General features: G+C 38.6%; 1 protein-coding gene across 4 annotated transcripts in view; it reads right to left on the reverse strand.

Annotated features, from left to right (window-relative positions):
- Positions 1 to 1244: 1244 nt before the first annotated feature.
- Positions 1245 to 27841, reverse strand: part of SEMA3A (semaphorin 3A) — a 266016-nt gene continuing 239419 nt past the window's right edge. For all 4 annotated transcript variants that reach the window (XM_039913932.1, XM_029077340.2, XM_029077341.2 and 1 more), the window contains 4 exons: positions 25641 to 25798; positions 18454 to 18521; positions 6554 to 6696; positions 1245 to 4685 (listed from right to left, as the gene is read on the reverse strand). In XM_039913932.1, the coding sequence (XP_039769866.1) occupies positions 4227 to 4685; positions 6554 to 6696; positions 18454 to 18521; positions 25641 to 25798 (828 nt within the window). In that variant the 3' untranslated portion in view covers positions 1245 to 4226. The remainder of the gene's footprint in view (positions 4686 to 6553; positions 6697 to 18453; positions 18522 to 25640; positions 25799 to 27841) is intronic.

Raw genomic sequence — 27841 nt, forward strand, 5'->3', positions numbered from 1 at the left:
CATGCTATCAGTAGCCTGGTTGCATTTACCCAGAGGAAAACAGAGATTTTATTCCAGTTCACTGACTGATTTTTGTATTGGGTAAAAGCATACTTCACTCAAATATTTCCATAGCCAGACCTTCAGGGCCATCTATTCCATAAGAACAATCTGTTCTGCTGTAAATCTGCATTGAACCGATCTAACATTCTATGGCAATCCAACACTGTGTGTATGAAGATACAAACACAGGCTTGCTATTTTTGGACACATCAGTAGTTCTGCCTGACATCCAGTAGCATTCTGGGCTTCTCCAGTCTCCAGCCTTGCCTTTCACTCCACTGATGTCTCTGATGAGCAGGAACCCAGGGACTTGCAGCAAGATGAGAGGTCGGGGAACACCAGGCACTTAAGAACCCCAGTCAAACAGTTTTAATCAGTCTCTCAGCAAGCCAGGACATAAGCACTTTCTCACCGTGTGTGTTATTATGACAAAAAATTATAAATTGCACATTGCCCTATCATAGCATCCCAAGAGTTTAGGATAATGCTCTGCACACAGTAGGTACTCAAAAATTATCTCAAATTGAGTGACTGATGGAGCTGGAAATGAAATCTGTTTATGCAACTAAGGAATATGTGATTTCTTTTTGTGGGGGAACTAACACTAATTTTGTCAGTTTTTGTTCTGCTTAAAGAAGGTTTAAATTCATTAATAATAAATTTTAAACCTCATGATGATTGATTACTTTTCACCCAGTTCGATGGTAAACTACTTAAGGCTGGGAATGAATCACACCGTTTTATACTTCCTTAGTGCAGAATACGGTAGGAGGCCAATAATGTTATTTCTTCCGCTACTACAACTACTACCTCTGTTACTACTTTTAAATTAGTTTTCTGTGTTACCCAAAAATAGAGGGTGTCATTTGAAATTGCAGGCCCTTTGAGGCAAGTCAACAATTATTAGCATTATTGTTGATGATGACAGAATTTTTACATCACTAGTTTTAAATCATAGTCTGTACTATGGATATGGAAAGTTTTAATTGTAATGTTTCACCTGATAACTTTTCCATTCTGAAAACTTACAAAAGTCAATGTCACTGCAGAGAAATCTAACTTTTTAGTTTTCAGATGAATAAATTGGGTCTTAAAAAGGAGGCTGAATTCTTTAGCAATTTTATCTGGCCCTCAATTCCTTTTCAGCCCATATGATTTCACACTGACTCCTGGAGGGAACAGTAAAGACATTCAAATTCAAATATTTTGAAGAAATGTGTATTTAACAACTGAATACATGCTAAAAGAAATAATTTACAGCAGCAGTTTCATTACATATCTCTCCAGTTTTCTAGTTCCCATCTGAAATGCAGTGATAAATACAGATACGGAACATATTTACTATCTGGCAAAGAACATGCTTAGTGACAGACACACTCCTTCTGCCCTCGTGTAGCAAATCAACCACCTTAGCCCCTGTGAGCTAATATCTTGCATTTTAGAATGACTTTCAATACACTGAAATGGAGTACCTCTAGAGAGCAGTACTTTATATTGTACTTTATCTATTCACAAGTATTTACATCTCTTTTGCCTAATGGATAGGTAGCAAAAATTGAACTATTAAACACATACCACTGATAATCGCTAAATAATACATTAAAAAAGGATCATTAACTGTGCATTCACATGCATTTTTATTTTTACAATGTGACTTCAACTGGGCTGTGAAGAGTTTGACTCTGCCCTGCAAAAATACACATTTCCTAACTTGATACTGTTGCTATATTCCTCTTTAACCTCCGTTTCTGTGGGCTATTGAACAAAATCTCATCTTCAGTGGTGCGTACAACTGTGATAGGAAGACAAGTAAACCTGAATTCTGAGAATTTTTCTTCTTTTTATTTTGTCAATGGGATCCTTTCATCATTCTTTGACAGTTTTGACTGTAAGATGTGTGACTTATTTACATGCTGTATGGATTCCTCTCTCTAAAACTTACTAATAGGAACATGCCATTATCTGAACATGGAAATATAACTTTCCCCCATTTGTGACATTGAAATAAAATAATACAGACCAAGGGATAAACTGAAATAGGTAATCCCTAGATTTTACACAATCAAAATGCTCTAAAATCATTTTATTTTGAAGAATAATTGAGATCAAATGCAGTTCCGGTGTGAATCAGTTCATTTGCACTGTGGATTCATTTGCACTGTGGATATCCAAAGTTAAGAGTGAAATCCCACCCATGTTTTTGGGAAAGTGTCATTAATTCAACGCTGGAGAGATCTGTTTCTGGAAGAATCCTTCCTCTACAGTTTATACGTTGTTTATCATTTTCTGTAAAGGAATATTATTTTATAGTGGGTTATTAATTCTGACTTTATTCAGGGGAGAAGCTGCTGAGAGAACACACAATAGCATCATCACTCCACTGGATGATCATTTGATGACACTCCTTCACAGCTGCTTATTCAAAGGATGCCTTAAGGATGAAACTCAGGCTCCAATCTATTAAATATTTCCATTTTTAGGAAATTTTGAAATCCACCACATTTGGAAGTGACTTGGCCACTAGAATGATTTGACTACCACACTTAGAAAATCTATGGATACTTTTTTTTAGTTTGTATTACTACTCCTTTTCTTTTGAATGGTAAAGAACCTGGAGAAATTCTCCTGAAAAGCTAAGATTGAAAAGAACAAATGTGATAGATGAGGATGCTGAATGTGATAATTATCAATGATAATCATAAAAACGCTAGTAGCCAGTTCCTTAATACAGTCCATCCTTTCACAAAGCTTTTCTAGAAAACCACTGATTTCACTCTGTAGAAATGTGAGCAGTGTCTTTTTCTTTGCTCTGGTAGCAAGTAACTCATAGTGAGCAATTAAATGTGTCCAGAATATTAACCAAGGACAGACAAGTTATGGGAAGCTAGGGTTATCTCGTAATAGCTTTAAACAATTAGGGACCATCATTTTATAATCTGGTGTGAGAACTGAAGATCTTAATTCAGGTGGCCCTACCTTTCGCAGCCATGCTGACGACATAGGTTCCTAACCTCTGGAACCAGAAGGGTGTTTTCAGGTACATAAATGTTCTTTATGAGTGATCTTAATAGAAATAATCAATTGACTCACGTTATCTTACCAGTTTCAGGGAATATGATCTTTCAGCGAATTCCTGGAATGAAAAATACATTTACTACATCTTTTTTTCCTTCCCTTTCCCTGGTTGGTTGCTTCGTATTCAAACCGGAAATTAAACATAACATTTATTATACTTGACTCATAGAAAAAGGGAAGAGAAATGTTTCCATTGTTTGCTCTGTAGGGAAACCTAATGCATACTTTCAGTTCGTTTGAGCTGCATTTTCAAATATGAACTGTTTAAAATATATGTACCATATATGAAATATATGAGTTGTCCCTATGAGCTGAAAGGATATCCACATGAGAGTAAAGCAGTACACACTTGGAATTTTTAAAACAATGATTAGAAAGTACAATATCTGTAAGACAAAAGCCTATTCTAGTTTAGAAGAGAGCTAACTTTTACTGCATATTTGTCATGGTACATTTAAATTATAGTTTTAATAAAATACATCTTTAGATCAAAGCTGAAAGAAGACATCAGTAGTAGATCAGTGTGCTCCACCTTCTTTCTGGATGATGGATAGTTTATGCTTTTCATATTTCCACAGACCATTTCATTCAGTATCATTTTACTCTGCCAGTACATATATAAACAAGAGTGTTGGTAGACAAAAAAAAATCCTTGTGTCCAACCACATTTTTGAATATTCATCAGCTTAGAAAATCCATGCAGTGTTCTGTTTTGAATTTTTTTTTAGATTTAGTTCAGTAAAAGTGGCATTGCTGATGAAGGTTTTCCTCCTTTTAAATGACAGCATGGGAAGTGATATTTTTTGACTTCAGGCAAAGAAAAAAGCAAAACCTGTACAATAAAATCTTTGCAGGAAACATGAAAAAGTCAACTAAAATAAGCACATTGTTTTCATCCTGGAATGCCCATTATGTGTTGGTAATGGGCAGGGAGTCAGTCAGGAAAGTTAGTAATGGACTTTATATATACTTGGTGAGAATCTTTTGAGCTTCCCACCCTTGTAAACATCCACATAATGCCATGAAAAAGTTCATGTATATTGCATTTTTTTCCAGTTATCTGTCTAGACAAGTTTCTACTTGGATGAGGTTTCAAGAGGTAAAGCAGTTCAGACACTCCTTGGTGCTCTTTCAAATTCGTGGGTCCTCCTGTTTCTACCTTTCTTATTCTCTTGTAGATGCTTCCATTTGTTACCATTCATCTGGCCATTGCCAGGTCTCTGTCGGCGTTGTTTCCGGTCCCTTTTCCAAACCTGTTCACAGAACTCATCCATCGTATTGAGGTTGGGATGGTTGATAAGCTGCATGAAGTCTCTATACCAGACCTTTTGATTGGGTGTCATGCTGTTGGAAATATCCTTGGTCTTGGCATTCTCACCACCATCGTCATCTTTATGAAGGAGCTCTTCCAAGTGTTCTGTGTCAATGACTTCCAGGGTCACTTTCAGGAGAGTTTGCATAAAGCCGTGCTCCACAGCATGACAAAGGTAAATGCCAGAGTCTTTCTTCTGAAGGCTACGAAGCAGAAGACCTTGTTCAGTTCTGATTATGTGGTCGTCTATCCTGATCTGGATGCCAGAAAAAGAAACATTCTGAAGTTAGAGCTCAGGTTACCTGTTAAGTCAGATTTTGAGGACTAAGACAACTGCTACTCTTTCCTCCTCTTTTCACAGCACTGAGGTAGGCACTTAGGAACCTTCATGAGAAGCAAAGGTCCAGTTCCTGCCTCCTTGCCCTTGTGAAATATATAATTACAGGCAGTAGTAGGTGACAGAATTTTGTACATATTGAATATTTACAAAACTGATGTATCAACAGTCACTGTGTGGATACAGTAAGGTTGGGTTTTACTCCACTGAAAAAGAAATAAGGAACGTAATCATACTTTCAATGAAAAGGAAATAAAGAAAACAATAGTAATCTCAAATATCAACAGATTTTGCTTTAGGAAACAAATTGTTGTAGTGCTCCTACTTCAGTATATAGACAAGAAAATTAGGAGAAGATTTGGGAACAAATAAAAAAAAATGAAAATCTTTATTTGTAAAACTAAAAAAGTGAAAGAGGAGAAAGAAAGAATTAGCATTTGAAATAGGGCTGAGAGAAAAGTCAAAATTACACTGGCACAAATTTAAGGGACAAGACAATTTTACCAAGAGTAGCAGAAAAATGAGTAGCAGGAAAAAAACAGTATAGTAGTGCTACATAAGGAACCTCAATTATTATCAAATAATTTGAGATATCACTGATCTCTTTTCCACAAGTACTTTTAAAAAAAAAATGTTCCCACCTCACTAATGCACTTACTATCCATTTTGGCAAGTTTATGTGGGCCAGATATAGTATTCATTTTTACGAAAATTCATAGACCTTCTGAAGTAGAATTATATATGAGAGAGAAGTGAGGTAACCTATAAAGTGGGTCAACTTTCTGGAATGTTTTCATCACCCTAACTTCATAAACAAATAAAACAGCCTAGATTCTATTTTGGAATTTCTGTACCAAAGTTTTTAAAGGATCAGTGAATTCACTGATCTTTTTTATGAAAGTTCTCTACTTGGAAAGACATCAGTATAGGTCATTGTTCGTGGCTTGGAAACAACTCTTCAACAAGGAACTTACTGTTTATCATTGTTCTGAATTGATGGCTTAGTGTTGCCTAATATTTAACAGATGCTTTCTGAACTCTCTTGTTTTTGGAATTAGGGACCCAACAGAACTACATGAAAACATGCCATGTCTTGCAATGGTAACGTGATGAAAATATTCTGAATTTACAAAATGCAGTGTACCTGGAGGCCTCAATTTAAGCCTTTTTTTACTCCAATATGAAAAAAAGGTACAGATAGTTCACGCTGTGTATAAAGCTTATTGCTTGCTAATTATGGAGACAGAAGTTTTGGGTAGGTTGGGCATGGAGGTGCATGGAGGATTGTATGAGGAAGAGGATTTAAGAGTATATAACTGCGGAGCTAATCAAGAAACTTGGATTTTTTGATGATAATGGTATTTAAGTGCTTACTATATGCCAAGCACTGTTCTAAATGCTGGGTTAGACACAAGGTAATCAGGTTGTGCCACGTGGGGCTCACAGTCTTAATCCCCATTTTAAAGATGAGGTAACTGAGGCACAGAGAAGTTAAGTGGCTTGCCTAAAGTCACACAGCAAATAAGTTGCAGAGTTGGGGTTAGAACCCACATAGTCTGACTCCCAAGCCCGGGCTCTTTCCATTAAGCCACGCTTCTCTGTTTTTTGCCAGATGCCAAAGTGCAATGTGGGGATTTAACTAATTTGGAGGATTCTGTGCAAGTGAATAGTCTGGTTTAGTTACCCTAGTGGATCACCCAAAGGTTTAGGCCAGTAGGAAAAGGACCCTAGAACATTTGATAAAAAAGTGTTTGTGGAGAGATTCCAGCACACGGTAGTTCCCGTACCTCATCTTTTCGTTCCTCGTTTTGCCTCTGGAATTGCCAGTGGATTAGAGCGCGCTGAGACTTTGGACTGCATTCCAAGAAGGTGCTGCTATTCTCTACTCCATAGATGATCTTTTCTTCAAGACTGTGGCTGAAGTGGCTGTCTATCAGGCAATAATAAAATAAAACATGGGGCAAATCAGAAAAGCAATCCTGACTTCCAAATGCATTTTTCTTCTTGTTGGAAGGGTTTTTAGTTTTCATCTTGGAAGCTTTCTCCAAATCAACTACTGTGGACAATGATGAATGTAAAGTATGTCATGCCAAATACTAGTGAAAAATAATCTACCAATTTAAGGAGATGGACATAGTTGTGTTAGGGTTATTCAAAGCTTCTGCCGAATGCAACCCACAGAATTTTTAACACAATCGGTCATGGGTAGAACAAAGCTATATATCTTGATATGCTATGGGACGTCTTCATATGAAGTTATTTGCTTTATTTGTTACATTTTATAGAGATCCCCATTGGAAAAAAACCATTGCTTAGTAGAATGAGCAGTAGCTACTGGAAACTTCATTGTTGTTTTGCCTTTGGCCAGATGTATTGTTAGGTAAATCACTGATATCTCTTTCATGTCCTGATCTGGCTATCTAATCTCTGCCTCAGTGACTAGCACAGCATAGCAGGATTCATTGACACAAAATAGTATTTCTTGAGTGCTCTTGACAGAATGTAGATGCAACCTCTGACCTCTATGAGTTTATAATCTAATAATGTTGGTATTTATTAAGCGCTTACTGTGTGCCGAGCACTGTTCTAAGCGCTGGGGGAGATACAGGGTGATCAGGTCGTCCCACGTGAGGCTCACAGTTAATCCCCATTTTACAGATGAGGTAACTAAGGCACAGAGAAGTGAAGTGACTTGCCCACAGTCACACAGCTGACAAGTGGAAGAGCTGGGAGTCGAACTCATGACCTCTGACTCCAAAGCCCAGGCTCTTTTCCACTGAGCCACGCTGCTTCCCCTATTGACCCTACACATGTCCTTGGAAAAGTAAATGTATCTTCCATTGAATCATATTTATTGAGCGCTTTCTTTGTGCAGAGCACCGTACTAAGCACTTGAGAGAGTCAGTACAACAGTAAACAGAAACATTCTCTGCCCACAGTGAACTTACAGTCTAGAGGATCAATTCTCCAAAGTTCTTGGAGTAAAGAGGAAACATCCAAGATGTTTGAATATTACCAGGCAATAAATCTTAAATTGTATTGGTTTAAACGGGGCTACTTTTTATTATAGTCAAGAATCAAAGAAAGGGTCAAAATACAGTTAAAGGAAAATGTGCCTTCTGATTAAAGACCTATGACCTTAACACCATAAACCCTCCTTTAATTTAGTCATCTCAACGCATATTAAGCCAATCATATGAAACATGATGGTTCTAATTAAAACATATTGAGATGAAAAATGCTACTTTGTCTGATACTGCTAATTATCCATATTTCCACTGTGATAGTCAGATACAATCTAGATCTGATTAATGCCACTTTCAATAGAGACAAAACATTTCTTATAGAGAAAATAAACTGATGATGTAGATAGATGCTAACCTCTTGCTCCTGAAACAATCTAGACTTATACTGCTAAAATGATCTTCCTTTCTTTTGTCATTTTGATCATGTCATCTTCTCTTCAGACATCCCTTGAGCCCAAGATTTGATTCAATTTTGTCATATTGGATTTAAAAAATCCTCATTACCACATCATTATCACTAGCTGTGTTATTGAGTTGATGCCTTATGCAAGGTGCTATACTAGGTACTTGGGAACATAAAATAACTAAAAACACAAATGTGATCACTGTCCTTATGGAGTTTACAGTCTAATGAGGGTAGACAAATTGAAACTAGTTGCCAAACACCTGAGGTAAAATACTGAGAACTTTGGTGTAGTAATACAAAAAATATGCAAATTTAAAAATGAATAACTAAATATTTAGAAAATAACAGATACATAAGAGGCATGGGTGCTAAGATGAATAATGGAATTGCATAATAAGGGAGGGAGTTTAGTCAGGGAAGGCCTTTGTAGGGATGGCAAATTAAGAGGGTGTTGAAAGTGGCAGAAGGGATAGATGCATAAATTTGTGGGGAGAAGGTGTACCAGGCAAAGAAAAACACATTAGCAAAAGGCCAGAGTTGTGTCTTTACACAAGCAAGTTACAGTTATGAAGTTACCTTTTTTCTTTGGTCAACAAAATCTGTCCATCGTTTCCAGGAATTACACTGTTCTGCCCTACATGTCTCTTACTATCTATTTGCAAAGCCATCACCCTGCTTCACTCAAAAACCTCTTTACAGTACTCCTTGGATATATAGTTAGGAATGAAGTTACCTAATTTTGCTAGTATTATGTTCAACAACTGTCCTTTCTCACCAGGGCTATCATTAGAAAACTGTGAGTATGGAGACGAATGCAGGAGAGGGAAGGAAACTCATATTCCTTTAGTGTGCTGGTTCATGTAGCTCCCTTGTAAATATTTGTCTTATGTTGTCGAGTCATCTACTACCCATAGCGATGCCATGGACATATCTTTCCCAGAATGCCTCCCCTCCCTCTGCAGTGATTCTGGTAGAGTATCCATAGAGTTTTATTGATGAAAATATGGGAGCAGTGTACCATCACCTCCTTCCACTGAGTAAACTTGAGTCTCTGCCCTTGACTCTCTCCATTGCCGCTGCTGCCCAGCATAGGTGAATTTTGACTTGTAGCAGATTGTTTTCTACCCACTAGCCAGTGCTCAAGCTAGGAATGGAATGGATGCACCCCTGCTTGAATATCCCTCCTGTAGCCGAGACTGGTAGAGCACTGGAAACTCTCCAGGTGTCACCCAGAGAGGGAGTTGTACATACAGTGAGCAGTATTAGTAGATTTACATATTGCAGAATAGTAAGTGTGGTCTTCCAGTGAGTTTCTCCAACCATAGAACAGCAGACATTTTTACAATCATAAGACTAATTTCAATCAACTGATTAAACCACCTGTGTAACTGGCCCTATTTTCCCCCAGAACTGTACCAACAAAGATGAAAGGAGCGAAAGAAACATAAAATAACTTCTTAAAATAGACTGTCAGTCAATTGTACTGAGTGCTTACTGTGTGCAGAGCATTGTACTAAGTTTATGGTGGAGTATACAATAACAATAAACAGACATATTCCCTTCCCATAACAAGCTTATGGTCTAGAGGACCAGAGAATATAAGTAAATGAATTACAGATATGTATATGAGTGCTGTGGGGCTGGGAGGGATGGATGAATAAAGGGAGCAAGTCAGGGCGATGAAGACGGGAGTGGAAGAATAGGAAAGAAGGGCTTAGGGAAGGGCTTTGGGAGGGGATGTAACATTAATGAGGCTTTGAAAGGGTAAGAGTCATTGTCTGATGGATATGAGGAAGGACAGTGTTCCAGGCCAGAGGTAGGATTTGGGTGAGGGGTTGCTGGCAGGGTAGGTGAGATCGAGGTACAATGAGTACATATAAAGGGATGGTGTCAGTATAGGTGTGATATGTCACTTCATTATGTCAACAGGCATCAAGGCTCTAGTTTATAGTCTACTTAGTGCCTGGCATGTTATCACTTAGTAATTACAGAAATCATTTTCTTAGTCTTTTCAAAAATTTTTATCTTGGTGTTCATCTGAGTTTAAATTAAACCTAATGTGAATTGAGAAAGCATTGCATTAACAATTCCTAGTATGGCTTATTCTGCTACAGCACTCTATTTCCAGTGAGGGGACGATGGCTTGTGCTTTGCATCTAATTGACTCCACTGGGAGAGGAGAGACATTATAAGGAGGTGCATTCTCTCGTAGCCAACTGGAAAACATGAGCAGACTCTCTTCCTCTCCACTTCTGCCCTAGTCTGATTGGCACAAAATGTCATCTTATCATATGCAGTTAGTGAGGGTAAAGGGTAAGGAGTCTCAGGCTCACCTGAGTCATTGGAATAATATCTGCGAAAGAGCATGACAGGAAGGAAAATGGGAAATGTTCACCAGTGAGGGGAGAAACTGATGCTTTGTCCACCAGAAGAAATTCAGGCCCACTGTGGTTGCCAGCTGGCATTAGCAGTTAGCAGTATTAGCAGTTAGCAGTCATGTCTGTCTCCTCCTCCAGACTGTAAGCTCACTGTGGCTAGAGTCTACCAACTCTGTGTATTGAACTCTCATTCATTTAATTGTATTTACTGAGCACCTACCTAAGTGCTTAGAATAGTGCTCTGCATATAATAAGTACTCAGTAAAACCAAGGATTCAATGATTGACTGGACCAAATCCCTGGATGAAGGTGGAGAGTGGGGCAGTAAATATTGATCACCCTCAGTCATTTTTGTCACTTTTCAAGTTGGAGAGTTCAACAATGGAGTTGGTAGACATGGTACCGGCCCACAGAAAGCTGGCAATCTAATGGGGGTGATGGGAAGTAATAAAGTAAAAGGATGTGGATACTTGTGCTGTGGGTGCAAGTGCTTGGAAGGTACAGACTTATGTGCAGAGGTGACTGTGAAAGCCAAAAGCCAAAATATCGAACAAAGTATGCTTAATTGATAGAAGCGAATACTGACAAGCCAGGGAACAAAAATCCCATAAATCTTTGAAATATGTGGCACAGAACCAAAGAATTGCTGGGGTAGGCAAGGTCTTGAGAGGTCATCTAAGCCTATTACTCTGCCTCTGGGCAGGTCTGATGTTACACCATCTTAGATGGACGGGGCATCGACCCAGTGTTAAAGACCTCCAGGTAAGGCGAAACCACTACCACCAACAGTAACTTAGTTTTGAAGGGATTTCATTCTTTGAAGAAAACAGTATTGGTTGCAGAGTTTTACGGTGAAAATTATACCATGAGACAACATGGGGTGTAGTTTTGGAACAGATATAATGATGCCCTAGGGGTTCAACAGTCAAAATAGTTTGAGCAAAAGGCTTGAGAGAAATAAAACATGAGGTTTCTCTGAAAAAGCACAGAGTGTGCTTGGGTAACACAGTGGTGCAGTTTGTTGCAGCTGTTAATGACAAGAAATAATGTTCCTGAGGAAACAGTCTTCAATTAATCGTTTCCTCTACTAGTGGGGTAATTTATGGAAATGAAATGAGGATAATAAACTAGAAATAATAGGAGGAAAAGAAGGAAAGTTAAATCGCTTCCTTTTGTAACAACAAAGATTCTTAATATCCATCTTTTTTTTCTGGAAATACCACATTGCTAAAGAACTTTTAAAGCATTTGATTCTCCTCCAATACCACAGAAACAGGAGGCATCTGATTTCAACTTTCCATTCATTAGCTCTCCAAGTTAACCCTATTCATATCATTATGGTTTGGAAGAAGGGTAGTACAACAGACTTGGAGAGATGTTCCATTGGTGCAGCTGAGGAGGGTGAGGAGGGTTGCCTAGTCAACACTCCGTTCAACTCATGGAAATTCCCATCTGTCTTTCCATGATGTGAAGCCCTTTCTAATGTGCCCTCTTGATCCTCTCAACTGAAATTCTAAGAGAATTTATTTTCATAGGTGGAAATTGTAAAATTAAAGTCTCTTCTTGAGCTGGAATGTTTTGTCAAGTGTGATCTGTATTTTTCTTTCACAATAACAACTTACTGGGTTGATAGGCAATATGCCCAAAGAAAGACAGAAATCCCATTTTAGGGATTTCTGTTTACATAGTAACTCGATGATTTTTCGTAATGACATTTGGTCCAGAAAGACGTAAGTGTGCCTAACTAACTCTCATTCAGGAATGAAACTTCAAATGGCCTGTAGGCAGTGAAGAAATAAATGCTTGATTGCTTGGCTATTTGCTGCTGGAACTTTATTTTTAAGCTGTAGAATTTGTGATGATGTAGCATCAATCAATTGTACTTAGTAAGCGCTTACTGGGTGCAGAACACTGTACCTGCGCTATGGAGAGTACAATAAAACAGAGTTGGTAGATATTTCCTGCCCACATGCTTACAGTCTAGGGCAGACACAGACATTAATATAAATACATTATGGACATTTAGATGACTCGACATTATAAGAGAAGAATAATAATAACAATGTGGGGGCTAGAGGGGTGAATAAAGGGAGCATATCAAGATGCCTAAGGCATTTACTTAACCATTATCCCCATGCCACAAAAGAATGTCTTCTTTAAAAAAAAATCAAGTCATCAAAAATCAGGAAACACCAATGCCAATACTGTGTTTCTGTTTGTACAGGCAGTAACAGGAGACGGAAAACAACTATTTGCTGAAAACGTAACTTTATCATAGTTAAGGATAAGACCTTGAACTTTCAGAATGCACTGTTTTCACTAATCCTTTTAGGCTCATTTTTGTTTTTTGAAAATTGGGTCCTCTGACACATAGATACTAGGGTTTAAATGGGATGTTAGTTGGAAGGGAACAGATTTCAAAGAACCAACAGGTGAGAAAGCTCCCATTTCAGATCTCTGCAGCCCTGACTATAAACTCATAGCTCTTGTTAGACCCCTGAGGTGAGTCAATCCATCAATCAATCAATGGTATTTACTGAGTGCTTACTGTTTGCATAGCATTATACTAAGTGCTGGGGAGAGCAGATGTAGACATGGTAGACATGTTCCCTGTTCACAGGGGGACCACTCCCAAGGAGTTGAGATGTATGCTCTGCCGTATTGGCATTAAACCTAAGGAGTTTCCACCTCCATTGTGATGGACATGGATTTGGAAGGGCCTTAAGAGCACTAGTGAACCAAGGGATCAATTCCGGCATTATCCTCAAGGACTCTATTTCTTTCTGCTCTCAACTTGTCAAGTAGTTGACAATTCAGTTTTTAGTTTAGGTGAAATGAGGAAGTGATAACGGACTGTAAGCCCGTCAAAGGGCAGGGACTGTCTCTATCTGTTACTAATTTGTACATTCCAAGCGCTTAGTACAGTGCTCTGCATATAGTAAGCGCTCAATAAATGCTATTGAAAGGTGTCTTCAGCAGAGGTCTGAAACTATTCCACAATGAGAAAGAAAGCATAGAAATATAGAGTAGGGTGGAGTGAACCAGAATAACTAAGTAAAATGATGCCCAGAGTATTCTGGGCACTGGCTTTGGAGGTGAAGCACCCAGCACTACCTTGAAGACTTTTGGTTGTAATTAAAACTTCAAGAATCCAGCACATTTTATACCCAGATCTTGAACGATTTACACAGTCATTCTAGTATTACTTTATTATTCTGCAGAAAAGCAGCGTAGCCTAGTCAGAGATCACAGATTTGGGAGTCAGAATATCTGGGTTCCAGTTCCTGCTTTGCCACTTCCCTGCTGGGTGACCTTGGGCAAGTCATTTAACTTATCTCTGCCTTATGTGTAAAATGGAGATTAAATACCTGTTCTACCTCAAATAATTTTTCTGACTTGAGTATCTTATACTTACTTCAGTGTTTAATATATTGCTTGGCATACAGTAAGCCCTTAATAAATAACCACATTAGGCTCCATTTACTTCATTTGAGGATTATGCCCTAGCTATGAAGTTGTCCTGCTATGCCATCTCAAGTAGGTTACTTAATGTTTTGGGACCTTATAGTCCTTATTTGTAAAATGGGGATAATAATGGCTGCCTTTCCCTATTTCCCAAGGGTGTTCGGAGAATAAAATGAGGTAATTGGCATGAAATGCCTTAGTCAGGCAAAGTAAAGGGTATTCTTATTATTATTGATTCAAGTGACTATAGCTTGAGATACTATTAAAAGTATCTGCAGTGAGGGCTAATGCTTAAGATGGCAAAAACTTAGGCCTTTGGTGGAGAGTAAAGAGCACCCCATTGGGCCACTTAAACAGCAAATTCATATGCTACCTTTATCTTTTTCCGCAGTGTTTCTTCTGTGCAAAGTGTTCAGAAAGATACATTTTCTAAAACCAAGCAAGAAAAATATTCCAGTATGCCCAGAAATAGACATTTGTTTCATTAAAAGGGTAAGATCTATATTCAGAAAAGAACAGGGTTAAGAATCACAGCCCAGCCCAGCACAGTTTAACTATTCACGTTGTGAAAATGTCACTTCTCACTTCGAAATAACTCTGTGCACACAAAGAGGCTTCTCATATCTGTAAGAAGTTTCCATAGAAGGCTGCTGAGTAGGATGAAGCCAAGTTATACATAGTACGACATACAGTTCCAGCTGTAATGATAAACACATTTAGTAGCACTCTATATTTCAGATCTAATGAGGCTTTATAGTGTGGTGATCGGCAAGCCGTTAGAATTTAAGATGGGAAAAATATTTACCTAATATTAAGTAGTTTGAATCTATAGTCAGCTTGATTATATTCCCTTTACTAACCTTGCCAGAGCAGAAATATCAGGCACTCTATTATCTTGCTTCTCCCTTTACACTCCTCTTCTTCTTTCCCCATAACTAATACCCTTGACCAAGTAGAGCATTTGTACCCTCATGTTTTTTGGGGTTCAGGGTGAGCTCCTGAGACCATGAAAGTCTTGCTTCCTGTAAGTCTTTTGCTTCCTGTAAGTAAACCAGTCAAATTGCAGTTCATACATAGTGAGAATAGATCAATCAATAAATCAGTGGTACTCACTGAGTGCTTACTGTGTGCAGCACACAGTACTAAGCACTTGGGAGAGTAGACATGATCCCTGTTCACAAAAGCTTACAGCCTAGAAGATTATTGGTCTGTGGGGAGAATTTACACTTAATCTATTTGAGATGCTTCTGGACATTCTGCTTGGTGCAGAAATGGAGTGTAGGAGCTGACTAGCTAACAGGGCTGGGCCACTGGATATTCTGGAGTAGAAAAACTAGCCATATCCGGAGTGAAAAAAGAAGGAAGAGTAGTGGGGCAAAAGAAGGGAGCAATAAAAGAAGCAGGGATTTTTGTGGAAGCAGGAACCAAGACAGACATATGAGGAGAGAGGAGGAGCAGGAATAATGGAAGGGCACCCAGGTACTCCTGGATACTCCATGAAATAAGGTAAGGCAAGAACAGAGGATATAAAGCCAGTAGGTTGACATTATCTTGAGTGTGTCATACTGGGGTGAACAACAAACCGGAATAATACAGAATTAGTCCCTAGATTGCTAGATGGATATCGAGGAAGTCTGTTGATTCTCAAGGTAAATACTAGTTCCTTACTGGCATGATCCTCACTATCCATATCTCATATCTGAGGGTGGACTGAAGAAATGCCATAAAGGCACATTAATGTCATAGTAGCAGATAGTTGGGGGGCAGTTGGGGGAAAAGAGGAAAAAGACCACAAGAAGAAAAAAAGAATGAGGGAACGATTGTATAAAATACATTGGGAAGATGAGGGCACCCTAGAGGGAAAAAAGAAAACGGTATATAGCACTGTGGGTAACAGTGAAACAATGGAGGAAGGAGTAATGATGTCTATGCAATGGAGAGAGCTGATTGTGAGATACTGCATTGATGTATTAGTCACACCTGCACGCACTGATTAACAATCTCTGTCAGTAGTGTCATCCTTGAAAGGGAACATTATATTATGCAAATGCATTTGCCTTGCACTACAAAAATAGGGATGCGTGCACCCTCTTCATGTAATATATACAAATATGTGTGTGTCACTGTCCAGATGCCACTGCTTGTGGTATTGGTATTCATGTGCACAGTTGTGGTTGAAAATACCAATGTTTGATCTTCAGGCCTTTTAAACTGAGGACACAGATGGTAACCAGCTGTTGTCCATTTCAACTGAGGGAAGAACTGAATGATAGGCTTAAACTATGGCCCATTTAAGCTCTGGACAGTGGACGCTGTTAAGCTTTGTAATGGCCTACCGAGGGAGGTAGTGGGATGGTCCTGATTTAGGTCCTAACTTACTAGAGGAATCCAATTACTGCACCTAAGCTATCTCCTTAATGTTGTTAACTTCTGGTTCCCAATGAGGAAACTGCTGTATTTTAAAAATTGGGTTTCAGCAGGTTTTTGCAGCTTTCTTCCATCTCACCTATTTATTTACTTCACTTTAACAAACACCTAACAACTGTTTAGATATTCCTATTTCATCCATTTTCTACACAGTAGAGTAGCTATTATTTTCTTATTATCAATTAATAATTAATGCCTAAAATAATAATGATACTCTTCTCTGCAGTGGTACATTTTCTTGCATGGAGGTAGTGAATTCTAGACAATAGAAGGGATCCCAAGAGATCTGGTAACATCTAGGATGGGAAACTAAGTCTTTTTCCATATGGAGAAAGTTAAATTTATCATTTGCTAAAATACTGGCTTCTCCCAAGTAAGTCCACACCTGTGGAAAAAGCATAGCTTGAACAAATAATAAATGTGCTTCACTTTATTACTATAAAAATGAGCTACAATTCATTGTGCATGGTTTAAACATAATGGGACCACCAAGAGTTTATTGTGTCTCAGGAGAAGAGATGATCTTAGAGAAGAAAATGAAATCTTTAGAATTCAGATGCTAAACAGTGAAAGTTCATAAAATGAACAATGTCATTCCTGCTTTTTACTCTTTACCTAATCCTGGAAGCTACATTCCCATTTAAGGAGAAAATACTCTACTTGTGTATTCTATAGCTAGATATGAATTTCTGAAAAATAATTCTGCATCAAATTAAGATAATCCAAAATGTTCACTACAGAAGCCTACTAATTTGCTCTTTCCGGAGGTCATAGTGTCAAGATGAAGAAAGCATGGGAGCTGCTTGTGAAAGAGGAGTAGCTGATTGGCAGGCAAAGAGTTAGGGAAACAGAGTGACAGAGAGAGAGAAGAAAACTGAGCCAAAGGACAATTGAATAAAATGGGGCAATCAGGAATAGTATATTGAGTGGGGAAATGAAATAGTTACGAAGGCAGAAGAAGAGAAATGGTGAAACATAAGGAATCAGTACTAATCACAATGTAAAGCAATAAGTCAAAGGAAGAGTTATTTTTGATGTACACTTTCATACACACTAACACATTTTAATCCATCCTAAAGCAAGTAAAATGATGTCACCAAACCCCCAGTAGAGGGAACCATACACTAACTGTTCTCTTCAGGAAGGGGAAAACACTTCAGAGTCACCTGTGTAAATAAAGATGGGTTGACAGTTCAGACATCACATTAGCTACTATTGAGACAGGCCCTGACACTTACAGGGAATATATATTAAAATGAGCTTGGTCCAAAATGTGAAATACAATGAAATGTCATTGTATTGAGTCTGGATAAAAATGTCCAACCCAATTATCTTCCACGGACACAAGGGCTCTCTTAGCCCAACACAGAGTGTTGGCTTCAGCAGCAGATTGCTGGCTTTCATGTGTCATTAACTTACATATAAGGCATCTGAAATGCAGTCAGTTCTGCCAGACTGTGTGTTCTTATTAGGCATCTTGGATAGAAGGCTGTGGCCAAATTAAGTAACTTTTTTTTTTCTGACAGTATACATCTGACTGAATAGGACACAATGTGGCGCATGGTGTGAGTGTTCCATCGATGCAGGACAATTCAATTGGACACAGCCCCTTGGTGTGATATAGAGAGCCAAAGAGTTAATTAGCATTAGTATTTCTGTTTTCTTCATCACTAGCTATGGTAGGGCCAAGTTTTAAATCACCTGAGAGTCTATAATCCAGTCCTCTTTTCAGGGACTTGAATTTGTTCTTCATAATCTAGAATTTTTACCTTGTAAACCTCTTCTCCCCTCCCCACCCCTGGCCCCCCACCCATATATATGCACATTTCAATTTTTGTATACTACTCTCACCTGAATAAAAATAACCCATTTCAATACAGTTAGTACCATAAGAGGAAAAATGGGTATGGAGGTTTGGGGGTATTCAGTTGGGTGTGTAAAAAGCCACATTTGATTGAAAGCCTGGAAATGTATTCATGACTTACCATGGTGTTGAAGATCTGAGCAGTGAGTAAGAGGATCTCCATTTCGGATATCTTGCCTTCTTGTACGTCTGAAAACGTTACATTAGGAATGGGTTATTGAATTTCTATTTAATCATTTTTTATGTTTGTGTAGAATAATGAAAAAGATGTGTTTATGAACCAGGGAAGCAAATCTATACCAAGAGTTCACTAGCTTAGGGGAAGTAGTATTCCTTGAACCAGCATATAACTTTTTTAAAAAATATAGTTTTCTGCCTTTGTAGGCACAGGATTCAGAATGATCAATATGTGTTACATTTGCAATAGTTCTCAGTGGATATATTGAAGCCTCAAAATATTGATTGCCTATGATTTGTAACTTAATCATTAACTGTCAATCAAATGAGTCAGCATTCAAAATCTGAAATCTCAGGGCCTTTTTAAGAAAGCTAAATCAAGATATCAAGTAAAATGATTTACAATCCAGGAATCTGACAGGTTTAGAATGGATGATTAGCTGAATACATCCCTAAAGTCTATCTAATTCTGAGTACAGAACCTAACTTTCTCTTATCCTTAATGGGTAACTCATTTTTAGATTAAAATTATCTTAACTACAGTTGTTTTCCTTTCACTGGGATCCAGATCCATCCAGTTTTTAAAAAGTGATTCTTAAAAAAACATTTGAGAAACAAACATTTCTCTTTTTAAATAATCTGATTTTCCATATATTTACTTTTCCTGTTCATTTCTTGTCAGTACCTTTTGTATCTAAGTAACTATGACACTAAACCAATTTAGCCAAGGAGGTGTTTCATTCAAAATAGAAAAAAAAAAATGAATGGATATTTTTCAAGGGCAAGAACCCAGATTTGGTGGGGAGGTGGGGGAAGGGGAAGGAGGAATTATCGAATTCATTAGATGGCAGAGCCACAACGCCTCAGAACCAGCAAGACCAAAATTTACAAAACAGTTACAAAGATGCTTATTCCAGTTTGCATTAAGCCTGATAATTATCATTATAACTTGGCATTTTCAGCCTGTGCAGTTTTTAACGATTCAGTTTAATGCACCCGTCAGGAATGGAAAAGCAAAGGAGCATCGGACAATTACATGTTCTGCTGTTTTGTTCTGAAATTGCAGTAATTAAAAATGTATATACCGCTGTGCTCTTCACACATCTCTCATAGCTTTGGGGGAAAAGGCGGCTTAAAATAAGACTTATAAGTAAATGTAGAACAAAAACAAACAAATGTTTTCAGCCTCTCCATGCAGACCTCTGCAGCCATGATCCTAATTTAGAAAGCAGCAAATTTCACAGGCAGAAGTACAGAGCAAAATGACTGAACTCATAGGCATTGATACTTGATAGACAAATAACTCCCAAAGAAGTTGCAGGTCTTGTAAATTGTTAATTTTCTTCCATCCTGAGTGACATGAAACCTCCTGGTCTCTTAAGTGTCCTACTATCTTGCCATGAGTTTGCTTGTAGTGCTGCAACTTCTCAAATAAGTTAATATCAGAGCACATTCTAGGATGCTTAATTAAAGCTCTCTGAAATATGGTTATCAGGCCAGCTACGAGGTCTTTAAACAACGGGTTTCTCTGCCAGGAGAGAATTGGGGGCAGGGGGAAGCTGATATTTTAAAAACCTCATGGAAACCACGTCACACTCTAATGGATATTTCTTGTGGTCCCAGTCTACTTCATAATTGTTTCAGCTTTTCACCCTTGTTTCCTAAGTCAATGTGATGCAATTCTTAGGGATGTCTTTATAATTTCCATGAATTCCAAACTAGACTATGCCATGTTAAGCCGTCTTTACCTGGAGTGCCTGGGACACAGGGTTCTACACCTGATAGATAATGTGGGCAAGTTTGACTGCAGTAGCTACCTGCTAGGGAATAACATAGCACACCATCTTCCACTGTCCCTCTTCATGTTCTAACATCATCATGAGAGCAGGTTAAGGAGGATTATGTTCATTGGGAGCAGTTGCTGGGTTTCTAACAAAAACGATGTTAATCCATTTGTGCTTCTATAGACCTAGGGGCAGGAAGGGTTTGTTTATGTTCACATTTAATGATGTATCCACTATTGCAGCCTTATAGATTTGTTGAACAGTTGTTCAACTGTTTTTACTGTCTCAAGCACTGAGAACAGAGCTATGAGCCTAGAAAGTGCCATTGGTTGGTTGAATGTGGCTGTGAATAGGTCACTAGAGTCACCTGCTGAAGTAGGGAGTAGAGTCCCAATCTGTCTCTAATTTCTGAGAAAATATAAAGGAAAAAAAAACTAACTAAATAGACTCATTATCTGAAATACTACTAAGAAATGGGAAAGAATATGTTGCATATGAGAAGCAGCATGGCTTATTGGAAAGAGCCCGGGCTTGGTAGTCAGAGGTCATGGGTTCTAATCCCGCTCCGCCACTTGCCTGCTGTGTGACCTTGGGCAAGTCACTTAACTTCTCTGGGCCTCAGTTACCTCATCTGTAAAAATGGGAATTAAAAAATGTGAACCCCACGTGGGACAATCTGCTTACCCTGTAAGCGCTTAAAAAATACCATAATTATTAATTATTATTATTAGGGAGCTCCCTACTATAACTTGGACCAACCTTGAGTCTGAGGCACATATTTCTGCATCTTCTCTCCATATTTCTTTTTTATCGTATCTGTTAAGTGCTTATTGTATGTCAAACACTGTTCTAAACCCTGGGATTAATTAGGTCGAACCCGGGATCTGTCCCGCAAGCGGCTGAGAGTCTAAATTGGAGGGAGAACAGGTATTTAATCCCCATTTCATAGTTGAGGAAACTTGGGCACAGAGAAGTTAAATGACTTGCCCAAAGCCAGATAGCCAGCAACTGCCAGAACTTGGTTCCTCTGACGCCAGACTGGTTCTCTCTCCACTAGATCACACTGTTTCTTGTTCGTATGTTGTCCCTTTTATGCCCTTCTAAAGCACCATTCTTTCAGAGCATTGTGGCTACCACTGGAAGGCAAACAGTCTGCTAAATGAAGGAGAAAGGGATAATGCTACTTTGTTCATCTAATGGAAGTTCTGTTGAGGGTGAGAACTTTGTTAATGGTATTTTTGAGTGCTTACTATGTGCCAGCACTCAACTAATTATCTTAACTAACAAGATAATTAGGTTGGACACAGTCCCTTTGTCCAAGTTTATCATGCTCCCTAATAACCAAAACTAGCTCGGGGTAAAGACAGTCATAAATATGGTATTTGTTAAGTGCTTACTATCTCCCAAGCATAGTACTAAGTGTTGGGATAGGTACAAGATAATCATATCCCATATGGTGCTCACATTCTAAGTACAAAGGTAAAAAGGTGAACAGCAACTGAATCCCCATTTTGCAGATGAGGAATCTGAGGCACAGAGAAGTGAAATGAGTTGCCCGAGGTCACAGAGGAGGCAAGTAAGGGAGCTGGGATTACAATAATAATAATAATGATGGTATTTGTTAAGTGCTTACTAGGGGTGCCAAGGGCTGTTCTAAGCACTGGGGTCGATACAAGGTAATCAGGTTATCCCATGCGGGGCTCACAGTGTTAATCCCCATTTTACAGATGAGGTAACTGAGGTGCAGAGAAGTTGTGACTTGCCCAAAGTCACACAGCTGACAAGTGGCGGAGCCGGGATTAGAACCCACTACCTCTGACTCCCAAGTCCATGCTCTTTCCACTGAGCCATGCTGCGATTATAACCCATATCATCTGACTCCCATATCCGTGCTCTTTCCACAAGGCCATATTGCTTCTCAACAATCTCCCTTTCTCTCTTTCATTTGCTATGGGTCTAGGCTGTGCACAATTTTCCAGGTTATGCACCCTAAGCCAATTTCAGAAATTCTCTCATCACCTGCAGAGAGACTGGGCTGGGTGTTGCCACCACAGTCAAAGTGGAGATTCAAAGGCAACAATAACCACAAGATGATGATTGATTCCTGGGTGTGATGGGGCAAGAAAAAGGAGCTTAACTGCAGACTCTGAGAGGGATAGTGGATTGAGTGTCGGGAGATTTATATTCTGTTTCCAGATCTAGCTGTGACTTAGGGTGTGCCGTTTTAGTGCATTCAAGCATTTTTTTAAGCTACAAGTCACTCAGATATAAATTTCTTTAGCAAATTTTATTGAGGGTGATTGCCTGCCTGTGTTTTATCTTTATGATAGAAAAGGCATCCAACACATCCTCATGGTTTTGTACTTGAAAAAATGTTAAGGACCTTGTTCAGTTGGGGTAATGGACTGTGTACCTTTTTCAGAACTTCTCTCTAATTTTGATCACAATTTTCTAGTCAGAAGTATTTTACAGCTCAAAAGAAATGATACCCAGGAAAGTGAGAGTTGCTAATGTGGGTTTTGTAACTGCATTCACAAGTTCCAGTGACCAATATATTTATAGACTTCTATTTGTAGAATTAGTGAGGATATCAAACAAATGTCACACATTTCAAAATTGAGCCAACGTGGAAACTTATGAAATACAACCCTCAAAACATCTGAGAAGGCAGAATAAGTGGTAATCCTGTAAGCACTCTCAAATGGAAGTTAGGGTCCTTAAAACTGTAATCACTGGGGTGAATATTAAAACTGAAGCACTTAAAATCCTCTTTTCAAAACAACAATGGGAATCTAAGAATGGAAAAAAATAGTATGCATATTACAATGGTAAATTCTGTTGAATCTTCAATTTGTGACAGGGTCATGAGTAGACCTCTTCAGTCACCTCTTCTGAACTTTCTAGAATTAGTCACATATAATGATCCAGTTTCACAGGTCAATGGGGAGAGAGGATAATAGGTTTTCTTAAGAATATCTACAAGGACTTGGATGATGAAGAGCCCCACTTTGTAATATCAAGGAAGAACACTAGCAGTGACCTTGCAAAAGTCTGGTTGCGGTTTTCATTCAGCACCTCTGTTGGGCACGTGAGATACTGGAATAGAGACACAGCTATGGATACATGTGCTCTATAAGACCTGATGTCAAGGTCCCTTTCACTCCTTCAAATACCTCTTTCATCTTGCTAAGAGAGGGACTTGGGGAGGAGTGGGATGGTATACAGCACAGGTAGTTGATGCCATGGAACAATTCCCTTCCTGAAACAGGAGTGGGTCTTCTTCAAATGGGGACTAAAATAGGAAAGATGTGCAAGAAAACCCTCTGCAGATTACAAGGGCATCAGGAACGGTTCTCAGAAGTAGTCCCTGGGAAAACAGAGCTCAATCGGGGCAGTTCTAAATGACAAGATGGCAACTACCCATTTATAAAGGAAATCACTCCCACTTAAAGAGTCACAGCACCTGAGATCTATATTTTGAATAAAGAAAAAAGGACCTTCCTACATCCAAATACAATTTAAAAAGCATGAAGTCTGTGAAATAACTGTTAATTGTATTCACCTAAAACTAATGTATTGCAATTTAAATGGTTGATGATTTCATTGATGATTGAGACATCTCCATATCCAACTTTACCTTTTTAAGATTAGCCAGCATTAAGAATCTGTGGGTAAAGAGAATGTAGTGTGTATCAGGTACCATCTAATTTCTGAATGACAGGAGGGCAACAGGAATTGAGTGCATGTGCCAGGAGGCATAATTTGGCCTACTGCTAGTAACTTCATTAGTATTGTGTTTAAATGGACAAGGGCCATAACTTCTATTTTTGATTATCAGGAAAGGCAAATGCAAAGTGGGTCAGTTTCATCTGAAATATGCTACCAATATAAATTAACCAATCAAATTTATTGTAGAGCACTGTACTGAATGAGGACTGTGGGATACAGGGTGAAGTACATGCAGGGAAAATAGGGTTTCACTTTGGGAGATATAGGGAGAGAGACAACCATTTCTGAATCAATTATGTTTATTGAGTGCTTACTGTGTGTGCAGAGCACTATACTAAATGCTTGGGAAAGAACAGGAAAACAGATTTCACCTTCCCACAGGGAGCTTACGGTCTACAGGGGGAGACAGACATCAAAGTAGATAAGGATAAGGGAAATAGTAGTGTACAAGACATTTACATAAGGGTTGTGAGGCTGGGGTGAGTATGAAAGTGCTGAAGGGGTATATGGCCAAGTTCTTGGTCGACACAGAGGGGAGAGAGGATAGGGGAAATAAAGGTTGTAGTCTGTGAAGGCCTCTTGGAGATGTGATGTTGGGAAGGTTTTGAAGAGAGGAGGAGGAGTTGTGGACTGTCAGATATGAAAGGGGAGGGAATTCCAGGCCTGAGGGAGAATGTGGGCAAGAGGTTGGTGGTGAAACGGAAACAAGGGGACTGCATTTTCCCTCACATCATTTGTATCTGATTTTCATGAGTAATCTGAAGTTTCACTCTGTACTTACCCAAGCATACAAAGCTAAATAAAACCATCAAATTCATTCATTGTATGTCTTTGCAGACATTTGTACCTACAAATTCAGTACCTAATAATTCACAGTTATAAGGTTCATTTGGGTTCATATTATAGAACTGTAACAAGATACATGTGTAGCCTATTGTCTCTTCGCAACTGAATTATGATGCTTGAAAGACAAAAATAATAATTGTAACTGTGAATGTATATGGCTTTTGTTTCTATATCACATGGTGTTAAGCAGTATATCATGTACAATTAGATCTTCCTGTAGGTTCATGGAACCACAGCGTATGATTTCTCTTCGATTAACGATTAACATTACCCTATACAAATTCATAAATTTTTATTTCTTTAACTTCATTTAAGATAACTTTCTCATGTTTCAAAATAACCATATTCCAATCTCAGGAATTTTGGGGTTTGGCAAGATTGAGGGGGATGTGGTGAGGAAACAGAATATAAAAAAATCCCTTTCTTGGCGTTAGCCTCTTTTCCATTGAGTGAAGGTTTGAAGAGATGAGAAAGGATGATGAGATTACTATTGCTTGTGTGAAACTGATGGTCATATTTACTGAGCATTTACTGCATGCAAAACACTGCATTAATTGCTTGGGAGAGTACAACATAATAGACACATTTTTTCTGCCCACAATGAGTTAACAGTCTAGAGGGAGCTTACAGTCTAGTTGGGACAGGTTGGGACAAGGGAAACAAGTTTGAAATGTCACAAATAACACTTTCCTTGCAACATTACAGGTTTCCGTAAACGATTTTAAGAAGGACATAGGACTAAAGCAGGCAGGTGATTTAAGAGTGCTCATACCTTTTAGCAGCGGGAAAGTATCGAGAACATGATGCCCCATCCCAAGCACAGTAAGGGTCTCGTGCAAGACAGCACTCTGCACATGCTTTTCCATATATGTCACAACGGTGTAAAGGCATCTGGGCAACTCCGGTGACTGAGCCTATATACAATTGTTGCTGTGGAAAGATGCAATTTTAATCACTTACACATCTTTTGAAAGACGTACTTAATTTGCACATCACCGCATCTGTTTTTATTTCCGGATGCACATGCTTAATAAGAGGATATTCAGTGGTTTTAAAATGGAATTACAGTGAGGGGAAGGAGACAAAGCCAAGAGAAATACCCAGACTGATATATCTTAGAAATCTTACTTCCCTTCTATAGTTTTCTCTTTTTCTATTTCCACTGAGCAAAAACTCCTGAATTAAAAGATTCTTTATCAACTAGTAGCTATGGGTAAAGAGAAGGTGTGTCTTAAATTGGTGTTGGATTTGGGAATAACTTTTCTAATCAGGCAGTGAAGGCACAATCTAAGTTGAGAAGAGTGCTTGATGACCTCTCTACTGCCCCAGTTCTCAAACTAAAGGATTTACAATTCTTAAAAGGTCAAAGAGAGATACAGTAAGGACCAATCAGCAAAAATGTGTGTAGTGCTGACCCCCGGAGGAAGTGAGAGGAAAAGAGACTCCCATCAGCTTTGGAACAGAGGATTCTGGCTGTTCCCCTTTTCCCAGGATTCCCAGAATTTCTGTTCATTTTTTTCAGTAATATTTATTGAACACCTGCTGTGTGCAGAACTCTGTATTAAGTGCTTGGGAGAGTACATTACAACAATAAGCGGACACATTCTGTTACTTCTGCTGTTCTAGCTAGACCAGTGTTTTGGTGTTCTACAGCTTCCCTTGGTGCTTTTGTGCCCCGAGCAGGCTCAGGCAAAGAGAAGACAATCACAGGGATTTAGGACCTAGAAGAGATATAAGGGTCATTCTAGAAGCCATGTAATGTCCCAGAGTGGCATCCTGCTACACTTGTGCCAGAGACTGACTGGCATACCACCAGTGCTAGTGACATGAGCATTACTGCCTGACACTCTCCCAAGTGCCTAGTACAGTGCTCTGCACCCACTAAGTGCTCAATAAGTACAGTTGAATGACACCTGCACAAGCAAGCTACAGTCTTGGGACTGCAACTGAGTGCAGTAAACATTCAAATAATGTATTCTCTGGTACAAATGCTATCCAAAACATCATATAGTATAAATCACAGCCACGTGAAATTCAAAAAAAATGTTCAAATTCATTAGAGATAGTCTGCCATGTCTATCCCAATTTTATATTCTAATGGAACATCATCCAGTCAACTAGAATGATGAAAGTCAAAGTTCATGGGGAGTGGGAGGGATGAAAAGAAAGAACAGGAATAACACAATAATAGTCTGTAGGCGCTGAAATCCAGAGTCTATGGAAAACAACTGACACTGATTAAATAAATCTCAATGTCTAGACTACGATTTATTTTGCCTAAATTATGCAGTCACCAGTTACAGAAACAACAGGCAGGCTTGCAAAGACCATTACATGATATTTCATATACCCAAATGTATTTCTTCAAATGCACTCACAGTGACTTACCAACAATCCTATTAATCCTCTGTTACAGATATGTACTAACTGGGTAACATAAAGCATTTAACAGACATTTCCCAAGTCCACATAACAAGGCAGAAGAAATATGATATACTTTAGCATGGCTGTTTTATATGGCTAGATATATTGTCTGTCTTTAATTATGCTACAATTTATGAAAAGTATTTAGTTTTATCCGGCAGGTAAAATTAAAATAATTAACAGAAAATGTGATACAAGCTGATTTATCTGATTAGATGGCTTCCAGTATACTCTGGACATGCTTTGCTTTGTTGAGATATGTTAAGATATACAGCAGGAACAACCTTCAAAGGGAATGACGGTACTCTTACTGTTTAAAGTATTTTAAAAAGACCACAGAATTACCCAAAAGATATAATGGAAGTATAAAAAAATGTGTTGAAAGAGGGATGGTATTTCCTTGCCAAAGCAAATTACAATAGTCATCCAGGTTATAAACATGAAAAGCAATGAGTCATGTCTAAAATAAATCAGGCTGAAAATAAATAAGAGTTTCAATAAAAAACTAAAATAGACTAGCCTAGAAGGAACCGCCAACAGATCTGTGCT

Source organism: Ornithorhynchus anatinus, chromosome 13, assembly GCF_004115215.2.
Source record: "Ornithorhynchus anatinus isolate Pmale09 chromosome 13, mOrnAna1.pri.v4, whole genome shotgun sequence".
In the NCBI taxonomy this organism is placed as follows: Eukaryota; Metazoa; Chordata; class Mammalia; order Monotremata; family Ornithorhynchidae; genus Ornithorhynchus; species Ornithorhynchus anatinus.